The sequence below is a fragment of the Cavia porcellus genome, unplaced genomic scaffold (assembly GCF_034190915.1).
Source record: "Cavia porcellus strain 051 isolate PalLab524CR breed Dunkin Hartley unplaced genomic scaffold, mCavPor4.1 scaffold_25, whole genome shotgun sequence".
Taxonomy (NCBI): domain Eukaryota; kingdom Metazoa; phylum Chordata; class Mammalia; order Rodentia; family Caviidae; genus Cavia; species Cavia porcellus.
The window spans coordinates 34,575,068-34,589,709 of record NW_026947508.1 but is presented as its reverse complement, the minus strand read 5'-3'; the positions used below and the strand labels follow the sequence as shown (position 1 = coordinate 34,589,709).

Here is a 14,642-nt window from a genome sequence, read left to right as displayed (position 1 = left end):
CACCTGGCCCCAACTCCAGTTAACTAAATAAAGACTGTAGCTACAGGCATTTCATTCCTGTAGTGAAAATCAACATGGAGACCGTCTCCTAAGATACTTCTCCTAAATTAACATAAGATAGTTCTCCTAAAGTAAACATAATCTGTTACTTGGAAAAGTGCTTGAACCACTCCCAAGGTCTGTTCAGTTTCCTGAGTTTTCTATTCTAACCTCTTTCTTGTTTGAAACTAAATATATACTGGCCATCCAGAGACATTCCTTGTCTTAGCCCCCAGAGTCTCAATCCCTGCAGAGGTTTCATCCTCCCGAAGCCCTAAAATCATACCACTTGTCTCATTTATTTTAAGCCTTTGCCACCCGTACACTCCTTTGGGAGATTGGGGATCTTGGCCAGGTCTCTGATGAATGGGCTTATCTTTTAGAGATCTGTGGTTGTAGCTTTTGTGTCACAAAGAGAATCCCAATGGTGTTCAGAGAAAACAGACTACTGAGACTTCTTCTGGTGAAAGCATTGCCAGTATGGATTAGAAAGTTTAACAAAGGTAGTCATGGGGCTGTTCTTATCTCCTTGCTGCTAGATTATGTTCCTTCACTCACTTGGACCTGAGTAATACCCAGGGCTAACTCTTGTCCTAAGGCTTACTACATGGAAGCAGAGATAAGAAGAGCAAGACTCCCAAGTCTGCTTTAGAAACTTCAAAAATTCCAAACAGGATGCATGTGCACCAGACTTGCTTCTATGACTTGCAGTAACTTTCTTCACTTGGAGCTCACTGAAGGTTCATGCACATGAACTGCATCTCATACACTCAATGATAACAGGATGAATTATGGGAAATGATATATGTAATCGATGTAGGTGATGTGACTCAGTATCCTGTCAATCATGTCAATCATGCTCTGGAAGACCCCAATGGGAGGTACCCAGAACTTGCACAAGCATTTTAAACTCCTATACCTTATGCCATCAGAACTTGTGCTATTTTCTTCTTGTTAGCTAATTCTCTTAGTGTGCTATTACCTTCATAAGCTGTCCTGATTTTTCTTTACTATCATGTGCCATGTTCAATTCTTTGCTCATTGTGCACAAGAACCTAGGAACGTATCCTAGACCCCATCACCCACGCTAACAGGATTAGAGATGGTACAAAAACAGAAAGAATTCTTTGGATCTCTAGCCATTTATAGGCAAGAGAAGGCAATCTCTGTTTGCTTATAACAAAAGAAGTCTGATTCAAAAGACAGAACAAAGAACCATGGAAAACAACAGCCAGGAGGTGATACTGGACCTAATTAAGGAGCTGGCAACATGTTCCCGTTGGATTTCAGAATCTTTGCAGACTAGAAATGTAGTGACTGATGTGTGCATTCAGTTTTTCTCCCTTTTGATGAGTGTCTACAATCATTTGTGCATGTTCAGTTACTGTGACTTAAGTATGTTTCTTTAGTTCACAGGTCTTTGGATGGAGAGAAATCACACCCAAGGAAACACACTTGAGCAATTTTACTTACCTGTTTCATGTGCAGCTGTACCTGAGTTAGAGGATGGACTAGCTACAGGGTCAAGATTCAGGAACAATCTTGGGGATTGTTAATGAACGATCTTGAAGAAATAATGAATTTTTCGAGTAGGAAAAACATAAAATTTGTTCAGAGGATACACTGATATGGTTTTAGGATATGGCCCATAACTTTTGATTCTCCTCCCATGGAAAGGCAAGATCTATTCCTATTGATAGTTTATATCTAGATGTTACCCTAAACTTTCAGGCCCTCATAGGTGGGGCTTTTGGGAGGTGACTAGATCATGATACTCACAAGTGAATTAGTCCATTAATGAGTTTATAGTTGACTTGCTATGAGGAGGTAGAATGTGGTCAGAGCTGGTGGGTCACTGAGGGTGTGGCCTGCAAGGGTGTATGTCTCCCTCATCTTTCTCTGCTTCATCACTGCTATGCCATAAACAAGTTCCTCTGTCATGATGTCCTGTTTTGGAGCTATCCAACAATGGACTATTGAGCCAAACTGAGCCAAAAAATCTTTTCCTACTTTGAATTGTGGGTGTCAGGTATTGTGCCTCAGTAGCAAGAAAAATAATTAAGATAATTTCCTTCTTGAATCTGGACTCTGTGACTAGCTAGCTATTCAGCAGTATATAGTGAAAATGATGCTATGTTGTTAGGGACTGCCGTAGTTTATTTCGGTGGCCCCCAGGCCTCCTGGTTTACATTATGCATCTGTGATTGGTCCATTGTATAGTGCTTGGATTGATGGTGTCAGTGCTACACCCACATAGGGCTAGAGCCATGATGTGATGTAATGGCAGGAAGAAGGCATGTCTTGCTCTTTTGCAGGTTTCTGCCTTGCTGTTTGCAGCTGCCATGAACTGTGGCCCCGCCATGCCACCCTGCCTTGGAGCCAACTGAGTATGGACTGAAACCTCCAAAAACTGTAAGAAATAAACCTTTCCTTTCCCAACTTTGTTCATCAGGTATTTTGTCTCAATGACGACTAAAAAGTAACTAAGGCAGAATTTAGTAACGAGGAGTGGGGTTGTTTGCTGTGACTATACCTACCATGTTTTTTGAGAGGCTTTGGAAATGGCTTGTGGGCAGAGTTTGGAGAGGTTCAGACATGTCACCTGGATGCACAGAGCTAGAGCAGCTTAGGCTGTTCTGTAAAGCAGATTCTGGTCAGAGCTCAGGAAACCAGAATGCTGATAGAAAGCCTCATGGTAAAGACCAGGCCTGCAAGGTTTCTGCAGAGAAGAAGGACTGCATTGGTTGTTGGACTCCTCATGATGTGTGCTATAGCTTGGCAAAAAGTTTGTCTGCATTTTGCTCATGCCCAGAGATTTTGCCTGAGACTGAGACAAAGAGCAATGGACTGATTAATCTGGAAAAGGAAATTTCAAGGCAGGCAAATGTGGCTGCGGCATGGGTATTGTTGGGGGCTTTTAGCCAGCTTTATGTTGCAAATCAAGAGCAACGAGCCCAGCAGGGTAATTTATAATACTGTGACTTTGGCCAGAAGGAAAGTTCCAGGAAAGCTGTGGATAGTAAAGACAGAGTTGAGACTTTGATTGCTGAGGAGAAACAGAGAAATAAGAAAGATGGCCCCGGGTCATTCCAGGAAGTGGCAGGTTCCCACCCTTTGCAGCCTCAAAACTGCAAAAGTGAAAGAATTTGCTCAGAGAAAGCTGCAGAGCACCATGCTCCAGCACGGCGATGGAGGCCACATGAGGTTCCAGAATGGCGGCAACATAGAGAAGCTTTTCTTTACAATCAGGTTCACAGAGCCCAATGATCCAAGGCAATCGACCCTTACAGCCAAGAAAGAAAAAAGCCTCGCTACTGCTCCAGATGGCAGCAAATCTTGGCAGCATCCACATGGTGCTAATTTTAGGTGCAAGGAAAATGCACGAATTTTTGCAAAGGATCTGGGAGGCCAAGCAGTGTGTCCTTGAAAGGGCAATCTGTAAAGATTTAAGGGTGAAGCCAAAGGTGCAGTGGAGGCTCCAGAAGTTTGGAAAAGCCAGGAACATGGATCATCCAAGGAAAGCTGCAAAAAGCGAGCAGAGAGTGTTTAAGAGAAGCAGCAGGAGCTGAAATCCCTGGAAGTGCCTTGGGCTGGAATCACCCAAGCCTTTTCGAGCTTGCAACCAGATTGCTTCAGATGCTGAGCATGGAACTGTAGGACTTAATATTCATCCTGCTGGATGTTGGACTTGCTTTGTTTCCAATGCTTTAAATTCCCCTGTTTGCAACTTTTGGAATGGTAATATTTATCTCACACCTTTGCATTTTGGAAATGTTTACCCTTGTTTCATTTGTACAGGGGGTTACAGTTAAGAGTTTGCCATAGATCTTGGAGGAGATTTGGAGCTTGGACTTCTCAACAATGCTGAAACTGTTAAGACTTTGGCAACTCTTTGAAATGGACTAATTGTCTTTTGTATAAAGGATGTACATGAGTCCTAGGGTCAAGGGGTGGAATGGTGTGGTTTATGTCGGTGGCCCCCAGGCCTCATGCGTTTACATTATGCATCTGTGATTGGTTCATTGTATAGTGCTTGGATTGATGGTGAAGGTGCTACACCCACATAGGGCTAGAGCCATGATGTGATGTAATGGCAGGAAGAAGGCATGTCTTGCTCTTTTGCAGGTTTCTGCCTTGCTGTTTGCAGCTGCCATGAACTGCGGCCCTGCCATGCCACCCTGCTTTGAAGCCAAGTGCATATGGACTGAAACCTCTAAAAACTGTAAGACATTAACCTTTCCTTCCCCAACTTTGGTCATCAGGTATTTTGTCTCAGCAATGAGTAAAAAGTAACTAAGACAGAGACTCAGGCATTAAGAAGATAGTAGCCTTCACTTTCTGTCTCTTGAGAGACTTGTTCTTAGAACACAGTCATCATACAAATTAGCTCAACCTAACCTTTAAAAATCTGAGTGGAGAGGACCAGCTTTACTAGCTATATGACTAAACAATCCCAAATGATAGAACAGAGGTAGCTTACCTTAATCTGAGTAAAGTTAAGATATGCTGATGTTTTTATAGTTATATTGTACTGTTTTACAAATCTTCCCAATATTGATATCATAAGAATATCTTATATACTATTATCTAGAAACAATGAATCAGGTGAACAGGTGTCAGATGAACACAAAGAATCACAATTTATATAAGAGACCAGAAATACAAAAGCAGAAGTGTTTGTGGGAACTGGTGCCAGAGAAAGGAAACCCATGTATTTGATAGAAAGTAAGAGTATAGCAGAAACAATAAGTTAAAAGGTTTTATTTTTCTTATTCTTAACTGACCTAATAGATAAAAGTTTGCTTGAAATAATAATAGTACTAGCAATAAATATATTTGATTATTTGTGTATATACAGACATACATATATATGTAGATGCTTATGTAAAGTAGAAGGATTAATAGCAATAATTCAAGGTATGAAAAAGGATTCAGGATTATATAGTACTCATATTACGTGATGAGCAGTACAGTGCTACTTGAAAGACATGGATTATCTGTAAATGTGTACTGTAAATAGAGGATAAGTGCTAAAAAAGTAAAAAAATGATATATGACTGGCACACTAAGAAATAAAGAAAACAAATCATATAAATTGTTTGATTAAAATCACAAAAAGCATAAAAACCATGGAAGACAAAATAGAAACAAAGAAAAAGAGAAATAAGTAGAAAATTGAAACAAATAATGCTAGGTATTAATAAAATTTTATCAATAATCACTTTAAATGTCAATGATTTAAAAACATCAATTTAAAGAGAAAGATTCTCAGACTGAACAGAAAACAAAATCCAAATATGTTAATCTATAAGAAATCCTCTTTAACACTGGTATATGCAAAGACTTTATGAACAAAATCCAGATTGCACAGGAACTATCGCAAATAATCAACAACTGGAATCTCACCCCAATGAAAAGCTTTTGCATAGCAAGAGAAACGATAACAGAGTAAAGAGACAACCCATTGAGAAAATATTTGCTAGCTGTTCCTCAGACAAAGGATTACTATTGAGAACATATAAAGAACCCAAAAAATCAGTTCTCTTAGATTTAAACACCCACTTGAAAAATGGGTATCTGAGATAAATACACTCTTCTCAGATGAAGAAATACAAACAGCAAATACATATGTGAAAAAATGTTCAGTGTCACTGGTCATTCAAGAGATGCAAATTAAAACAACACTGAGAGTCCACCTCACCTCAGAAAGAATGGTTATTGTCAAGAACTCAAGCAATAACAAATGCTAGAGGGGCAGTAGGGAAAAAAGAATCCTTCTCCACTGTTGGTGCGAATGTAGACTGGTCTAACCACTGTGGAAATCAGTGTGGAAATTCCTCAAAAAACTAGGATTGGAGGCCCATTCAACCCAGCTATTGCTCTTCTGGGTATCTTCCCAAAAGAATTAAAAACATCATACCACAGTAATATATGTACACATATGTTTATAGCAGCACAGTTTATAATAGCCCGGTCTTGGAAACAACCCAAATGCCCATCAGCCAAGGAATGGATAAAAAAAGATGTATTTTTATACAATGGAGTACTACTCAGCCATCAAAAGGATAAACTGGACACTTTTATAGGTAAATGGATGTACCTTGAGAACATACTCATTAATGAAATAAAAAGAGACACATATGTGTAAACATCATATTGTTTCATCAGCATGATAAGCTGAAAGAAAAACATATGTATATGTATAAAAATAATAAATTAAGATAATTATACTACTGATTTTGCTGAGTTCACTGAAGAGAAAAATTTGTGCTGGTATTGTTTGAACAATTGAAGGCACATGTCTTGTGTCCTGGGTGAATGATTTGGGCATGATAATGTACAATGTATGTACCTTTGTTGCTCCCTAATTAACATGTTTTGACATTCTGTTGTAATTTTCTTCTTCATTTTTTTCTTTCTTTTTATCCTTGAATAAAATGGTTTTGAAAAAAAGGAAATCCACTTTAAATACATACAGGTAGATTAAAGACAAAATGGGTAGGAAAAGATATACCACACTAATCTAATCAAAATACAAAGAGTAGCTAATTCAGATATGGCAGTCTTCAAAGCAAGGAAAATTATCAGGGAAAGACAAGTATTACATAATGATAAAGACAATAATCCTCCAAGAAGACATAATGATCCTTAATGATACACATATATATGTAACAGTAGAGTCGTAATATGTGAGCCAAAAACTGACAGAATTGTGAAGGAAAATAGATGACTATTATTACAATTAGATGTTTCAACAGTCTTCTATCAGAAATGAACCATATCTAACAGGCAGGTCAATAAGGACATAACTGAATTCAATGGCATCATCAATCAGCTGAATATAACTGACATTTTCTTAGGTACTTCATCTGACAATAGCAAAATACACATTATTTGTAAGCTATTATGGAACATTAACCAAAATCAGACTACGTTATCTGAGACCAAACTACTCAAACAAATTTAGAGGGACTGAAACTACAACAATAGAATTAAACTAGAAATTAATAACAGATAGCTGGAAAACCTAAAAATATGCTAATAAGCAACATGCTTCTAAGTAACACGAGTCAAAGAAATATCATAAGAAATTAGAAAATATTTTGTACTAAATAAAAATAAAATATAAGTTAAATTTGTGATATCATAGAAACAGAGCCTAAAGGGAAATATTGCTATGTAACACTGTATAGTAACATGTATTTAGAAAAGACAGAAGATCTTAAACCAGTGACACAAGCTTCTACCTTAGGAAACTAGAAAAAGGCAAATTAAATCCATAGTAACCACAAGATAAGAAACAATAAAAATCAGAGCAGAAATTGAAAGGGGAAATCAATTAAAAAATGATGAAACCAAGAGTTAGTTCTTTGAAAAGATAGATTAAAATCAGTAAGACTCTAGCCAGTTTAAAAGAGAGGGATGATATAAATTATTAGATCCAGAAGTGATAATGGAGACAACATTATAGGTCCCATGATCATTAAAAGGATTATAGTGAACAACATTCTACACCTACACCTAGATGAAACGGATCAATTTCTCGATAGATAACTTGTCAAAACTTAATCAAGAAGAAAAATATAAAGCTGGTTCAGGGGTACATGCTGGTAATCTTATTTATGCAGGAGGCTGAATCAAGAGGACGGTTTGAGCCAAGAAGTTTATGATTAGCTTGAGTAGCACAATGAGACCCTGTGACAAAGGAGGAAAAAGAACAGAGAAGAAAGAAAAAAAAAAAAAAAAGAAAAGAAAAGAGAAAGAAAAAATTCCCACAATCTGAATTTGATGTACAGTTTGCATTAAATAAACTGAATCAATGATCTTCCCAAACAGAAAGTATGAAGCCTGCAAAGGTCACTGACAAATTCTATCAAGCATTTAAGGAATAAAGTCATATCAATTCTCCACAATATCTATTAGAAAACAGAAGCAGAAGGAATACTTTTTAACTTATTCTATTAGGACAGCTTTACTTTAATACCCAAAACAAATAAAGACATATCAAGAAAAATACAGACCAGGATCACTCATGAACATAAATGCAAAATTTTTCAACAAAATATTAGAAAATATACCCAAAGTTATATAAAAAGGATTATATACCACGTCCAAGTGGGATTTATCCCAAGTATGCAAAGCTGGCTCAAGATTCAAATATCAATTAATATATCCACACTATCAATCATATAACCATATCAATAAATTCAGAAAAAGTATTTGACAATCTCTAACATTCATTCAGAATAAAAATCTCTGTAGTGCATTGGTAACTAGTGGTCAACTTAAACACCAGCTGAATCTGTGTGGTACTGAGTGTGAATGACCCACCTGAGGACTGTTGCCAGCATAAAAAGAAGAACTGGAGATGAAGAACAGTAGTATGTGTTCTCCTAAGTTTTTCTGTTGGTTTTCTTGGAGGAGCTTATCATGCTGGCTTCCTGATATGAACTCAGCTGTTCTGAACATCGAAGGAGCTCAGAACCTTGTTGTTGCTGACAAGGGCTATGGTACTTCTCAGGGGAGTTCTTGTTCTTATTTTGAGCATTGATTCTTGGCTCCAGTTTAGAATGCTCAGCCTACTGGCACAGATCCTTTACCCTGCTAGTATAGACTTTCTAGCTTCCACTGCTGACCTCTGGGCCTTCCCAGCAAAGATCCATGAAACAGACTTGTATGAGTCATTGTTGTGGGCTCTAGGTCTTCAGCAGAACTCATGCAGACCATTGCTGTGTGGTCCAGGGCTTTGGCTAGATTTTCTTGGGTCTTTAGTATGTGGATGGATCTCCCACATTTTTGGGGCCGGTACCAGAGATCAAACTCATGCTCTTGCACTTGCTAGGTAGGTGCTTACGCCACTGAGCTAAACACCCTGCCCCATTCCTGTACTTTCTTATATTTAAATCTGTGAGGTCATTATAAATAATACTATAAAATCTGTGTTCTGTATGTAATTGTTCTCCTTGCAACTGACTACAAAAACCTCCTAGAAAACTATGAATACAGGGGAACTTCCTCAATCTGGTAAATAACATCTACAAAATTTCTACAAGTAATATCATATTTAATGGTGAGAAACTAGAAGCTTTCCCACAGAGGTCAGGAACAAGACAAGAATGTTGCCTCTCAACATTTTTTCAACATCACTTTGAATCCTAGTTAGTGCAGTTAGGATCCCTCCTCTAAAAAGGAAGTGAAAGGTAAAAGTATATGTGTTGGGAAGTAAAAAAGAAACTGTAGTTCACAGGTGACATGATTATGCAGTGGATCTGAATTGACCAAAAACTGTTGTAACTAATAGGCAATTATAATAAGGTTACAAAATACAAGGTTAGTACTAAAAAAGTTAATTATCTTCCCTAGTATCAGCAAAGAACAAGTAGAATTTAAAATTAAAAACACAATATAATTTGCAATAGTATAAAAAGTAACAAATATATAAATATTTATTAAGGAAAACTACAAAATTGACTAAAGAAATCAAAGAACTAAACAATCATTCCATGTTCATGGATAAGAAGATTCAATATTGTTAAAACATCAGTTCTTTCCAACTTGATCTAGAGATTCAATGTAATCCCAATAAAAATCCCAATTAAAAAATCCAAGAGATTTTCTTTACTTTACTTTACTTCCAAACTGAATCTAAACTTGGTACGGAGAGGCAAAGACCCAGAATAACCACTACAATACTGAAGGAGAAGAACAAGATTGGGGGACTGAAACTACCTCACCTCAAGATTTCCTCTAAAGGTACTATAACCAAGACTGTGTGGTACTGGCAAAAAAATAAACAAATAGATCAATGGAATGGATCAGAAAGCCCAGGGGAAAAAAAACTCACATTAATTTAGTTACCTGGTATTTGACAAAGGAAAAAAAGAAATACAAATAATGAAAAGGCTATCTTTTCAACAAATCAAGCTAGAACAACTATGCATTCAACACAAGTCAAAACAAAAACACAACAAAAAAAACCCTACAACAATCCTCTGCTTAAGTACAGGCTATCCACCCTTAAAAAACTGACTCAAAGTAGATTTTTTTTAGGAGGTGAATGAATATATAAACTGTGGATCCAGAAAATTAAACATTAGTGTTAAGAAGAATGAGCTATCAAGCCATGATACATGTTACTATGTGAAAGAAGCCAATCTGAGAGGCTACATATTTGTATGATTTCAACTACATAAAATTCTGGAAAATGAAAAATTATAGAGACAGAAAAAAACATCTTCCAGAGGTTAAGAAAAAGGAAAGGATGGGTAGATAGGAAGAACACAGGATTTTTAGGGTAGTAAACCAGTTTTATATGGTTCTATAATGGTTGATAAATGTTATCATACATTTGTCAAAACCCACAAAATGTAAAACATCAAGAGAGAATCCTAATGTAAACTACGGAATTTGGGTGACAGTGATGTATCAAGTTCATCAGCTATAACAAATGCAGTACTCTGCTGGAGTGTTGTAGAGGAAGACACACGCAGGGCAGGCAGTATACAGACATCTTTGTACCTTCCACTCAATTTTGTTGTAAACCTAAAACTTCTCTAAAGGAAAAAATCTATTAAAAAATTCAAAGAAAAGAATAGAGCTGATAGCTGGGTAGGGTGGTGCGTGCTTGTAATATCAGCACTCGGAAGGCTGGGACAGGAGGATCATAGTGAGTTTGAGACCAGCCTGGGCTACAAAGTGAGTTCAAGTTCATCCTGAAGTGCATAGTAAGACCTTGTCTTAAAAGACAAAAAATAAATGAATAAATAAAAAATAAAAACAAAAAATAGAGCTGACAGTAGACACAAATGTGCAAGCATAGAAAAGTATATAAGTATTTCTTAAAAATATATTAACAAATTCTCTAAATATATATAAAATATTTTTATGCAGAACATTTTGTAGAACTGGTGTTACCACCAAACATGTTTTGGAAAATGCCACTGGAAGAACACTATAATTGAAAAAGTAAGATGGTGGAAATAAGAAACAATACAAAGTTGGAAAGAAAATTTAGGAAAGCTTGAAGAGAGGTGAGCAAAAAGACAAGTGGAACAAGAATAAGAACAAAAAAAATATGTACATGTTAGAGGACCAGTTCAAGAAGTCCAATAACTGAATAGTCAGTATGTGGAATGAACAGAAAAAAGAGGAAGAGAAAAATCATTAATAAAAGAATTTAAGAAAATTTCATAAAATGAGTGCCCTGAATGGTAAGTGAAAATACATCTAAGCTGAAATTTCAGATTACTGTGGATGAAGAGGGGCTTCAAAGACAACAGGAGAAAACAAAACAAAAAGACTATATAAAACTAAGGGTGTAAATCTAAGAAAGACTTATATAAGAAAAAGACACGGGGAAGAAGACTCTAACTGAAAAAAGGATTGAAGGTAAGCACTACAGGTATTTGTTTAATTACTGGGAGTTTGGTAATCAGCAAGACGATTTTAAGGCAGCTACCCCCACCAGCATGTCCAATGGATAGTATGTCAGGAACTACGTGTAGGCAAATTAATCAGTCTCAAGAATACCCTGAGGAAATAACGGTCTTTGGTTTTGAGATTTGCAGAACTAAAGAGCATTTTATGACTAGGTATTTAGGATCAGCTGTGTACCAGCCAGCCCACCATTGCAAGGAAGTGTCCATTATTCTGTGATTACCCAGCATCTGCTGTGAAAGGTACCTACTGCTCTGAGAACACCCATCAGTGTCTATATAGACATTCCTAAATCAGCTTCCCATCAGAAGGGCTCTGTGACAAGTCTCCTGTCTTCTCATCTAGCTGGCTTTTCAAATAAAGTTACCTTGTTTGTCTCAACATTTTGTCTTATAACTTAACTGGTGTATGTTGGACAAGCATCCAGACTTGGGTCTAGTAACCAAATGGAGAGATGCTAATGGAACTCTGAAGGCTCCAGGAGAGATTTCTTCTACACATTGACAAGACAGACTAATATACTGTGCTTGAACAGAAAGATATACACAGTAGGAAGAGATTTTAAGGTTCATATTTTAAGATTTCTGTAAGTACACAGAAAAATAAATATGCAACAAAGAAATCAGTAATATACTATGTTGCTCTTGAAAACAAAACATGCAACAAAGGGAAAATAATTATACTACTACATGACTCAATTAAAAATAGTAATTAGGGGGCTGGGGATTTAGCTCAGCGGCAAAAGCACCTGCCTTGCAAGCAGGCAGTTGTGAGTTCGATCCCCGGTACTGATAAAAATGAAAAAGACAAAAAAAAAAAAAAAAAAAAAAGAAAGATAGGTAACAAATATACAGTGTGGTACACAGCATTCAATCTATGATAGCTTTCATTGTTACCACTGAAGTGATTAGAAAGGTAACATGAACTAATCCTGTGTATAGATGTGTAAAATGAGGTTAATACAGAGAAGTGATGTCAAGCTCACAGGGTCCAATCAAAAGATGATGACACAGTGGTCAATAGAATGCTATAGCCCAACATTAACAGGAACCGGGATATATGCAATAAGTTTCCATTTTTTCTAGGCCATGAGACTCAGGGCAAAGAAGAAACACCACTCCAATGGTTACAAACAAAGATGGTCTCCACCATTTAATAGGAATAATGAGGCATAGTCATGAGGCTTTTGCCCTATGGTTTTTCTATGTGCTACTGAAAAGGTTCCTTGCCACTGAGGTGGTACCTAGAATGCTGTAGGCTAAACCAAGCAGTTATAAAGGTATCTATGGGACATATCATGAAGTTGGAAGATATAATCAGTATTTTCACAGAACTACCTATCTGTTATTCCTTATGCATGGACAGGGGCAATCTAATGTATACTATCAGTAACATGTAGCAACATGTAGGAAAAAGCAGATTGCATATTTGGAAAAATTATGTGAGAAGACCCTGACAAGAGAAGGACATACATGACACTGAAAGACTGTGTCATCTTCTATAGGTTATTTAGAGAGAAAAATATGGTTAGGGCTTCCCTTCTAGCTCTTAACATTTTAGGATAACAATGACATACTCAATTCCTTTTAAGAGAAAGACCACTCTAACTTCTATGGGGACCACTGTAATTGTTTAGAAATCCCTAAACAAGATGTAGTATCTTTAGAGTAACTGAGCAATGTTTTACACATCTCTTAATCTATTCACAAAATGAGTAATACTTTTATAGTTACCCAATTGGGAAGTTGTACATCTATTCCAAAGGCGTAATTCTTTTAGAGTTAATTTTATAAACAGTTCATAAAGTGTGGATATCTATCTATTATCTGTCTCTCCTACTTTACAAAATGGAAACTGATATTCGTAATTTTTAGTTTATGAATGAGATATATGTTTGAATCTTTGGGGGACAGATATCTGGTGTCCGAAATCAAGTTCACTCTCATTGGACCAACTTTACCACCATCAATGATTGCTTTTAAACATCCAGAAGACTTTCACATAAAATTTTGTGGTGGGATGGCAGAAGGGTTCTAGAAAGTAGAAAATCTCTAACAAGGAAGCACTCCTAAATTGGCAGAATGAATATTATTGTGAACTGGGTCCTCCTCCCTGTTCCCTACAGTGGAATCCAGTTCCTCAGCATTGAGTTCACATAACACTTGCCCAAGTTTTTGTTGATTGTTCTGATAGAACAAAAGTTTCTCTGAGACTATTTCAAATGCCAAAGACAAAACATTTAAAAAGATTCTACCTAGGTTTACTAGTGGACAGGAGGCTAGTTATTAGTGTAAGAAAGGGGCTTTGGGCTTATTGCACATGGTCCCGTCCTCTGCTCTTACCTGTGGGGGCCTGCATGGCTGAGCTGGGGATGGTGGCAGCATCTTGGGGAACAGTGCTGGTGTCCGGTTCAGGGGTGCTGGTTGTTGGTGAGGTGGGTGGTAGGCTCAGCAAAGTCCGAGGTTTCCTCTGTCAAAATGGATGATGAAAAGTTTGCTACCCATGACAGCTAACTTGTCTACTTGCTCCTCTATTCCTAGCACTTAATTCTTCCATGAAACAAAAATATTGTTTGTGGATGCTACTCCATTTTATCTTTGTTTTCCACTCAGCATCTGATGCAAAGCTATACAGATAGTAGAGCCTTAGTAAACAGTTTCTGAATCTATGTACAAGATTTTGGTTTTTAGAAGAGCTAACACTTAATGCACTTTACACTAGTTTCAATTGTTATATGGAATTTCAAACCCTTCATAAACATGGCAGATAAAAACAAAAAAGGGAAAAGAGTATGTTATGGTTTAAGTCTATTGACTTTACATTATACATTTTCTTTTTAAAAAATGGAAATAACCCTTCGTATTCTACTTTCCTCATCTATATCATTCCTTCCTTTAAACCTCCTACTCTAGTAATCCCTAACTACACTACAATTGTAAAAACCCTGCAGTTAGTTGTATCTGGTCCATACCTTTATAATGTTAAGCTATCTCTTTTGACTGAAATGTCTTTTCTTCTTTTATTTATTTTACAAATTTCTGTGATCCAGGAAGCTTTTCTAGTTTCCCTCTAAGTACTATTTTCTTTCTGCTACCTATGTTATTTTGTGTTTTTCATTTGTTAATGTAGTGCCATTATGTTTACATAAGGCATCCCTTACTAGCCTG

The 14,642-nt window shown here is 36.8% G+C and overlaps 1 protein-coding gene across 16 annotated transcripts in view; it reads right to left on the bottom strand.

Moving 5' to 3' along the window:
- Scmh1 (Scm polycomb group protein homolog 1) overlaps window positions 1–14,642 on the bottom strand; it is a 213,066-nt gene that overhangs the window by 48,553 nt on the left and 149,871 nt on the right. For 15 of the 16 annotated variants that reach the window (XM_063236204.1, XM_063236202.1, XM_063236201.1 and 12 more), the window contains one exon: window positions 13,818–13,944. The exons of the other annotated variant lie outside the window; for it this stretch is intronic. In XM_063236204.1, the coding sequence (XP_063092274.1) occupies window positions 13,818–13,944 (127 nt within the window). The remainder of the gene's footprint in view (window positions 1–13,817; window positions 13,945–14,642) is intronic. 16 annotated transcript variants of the gene reach the window in all.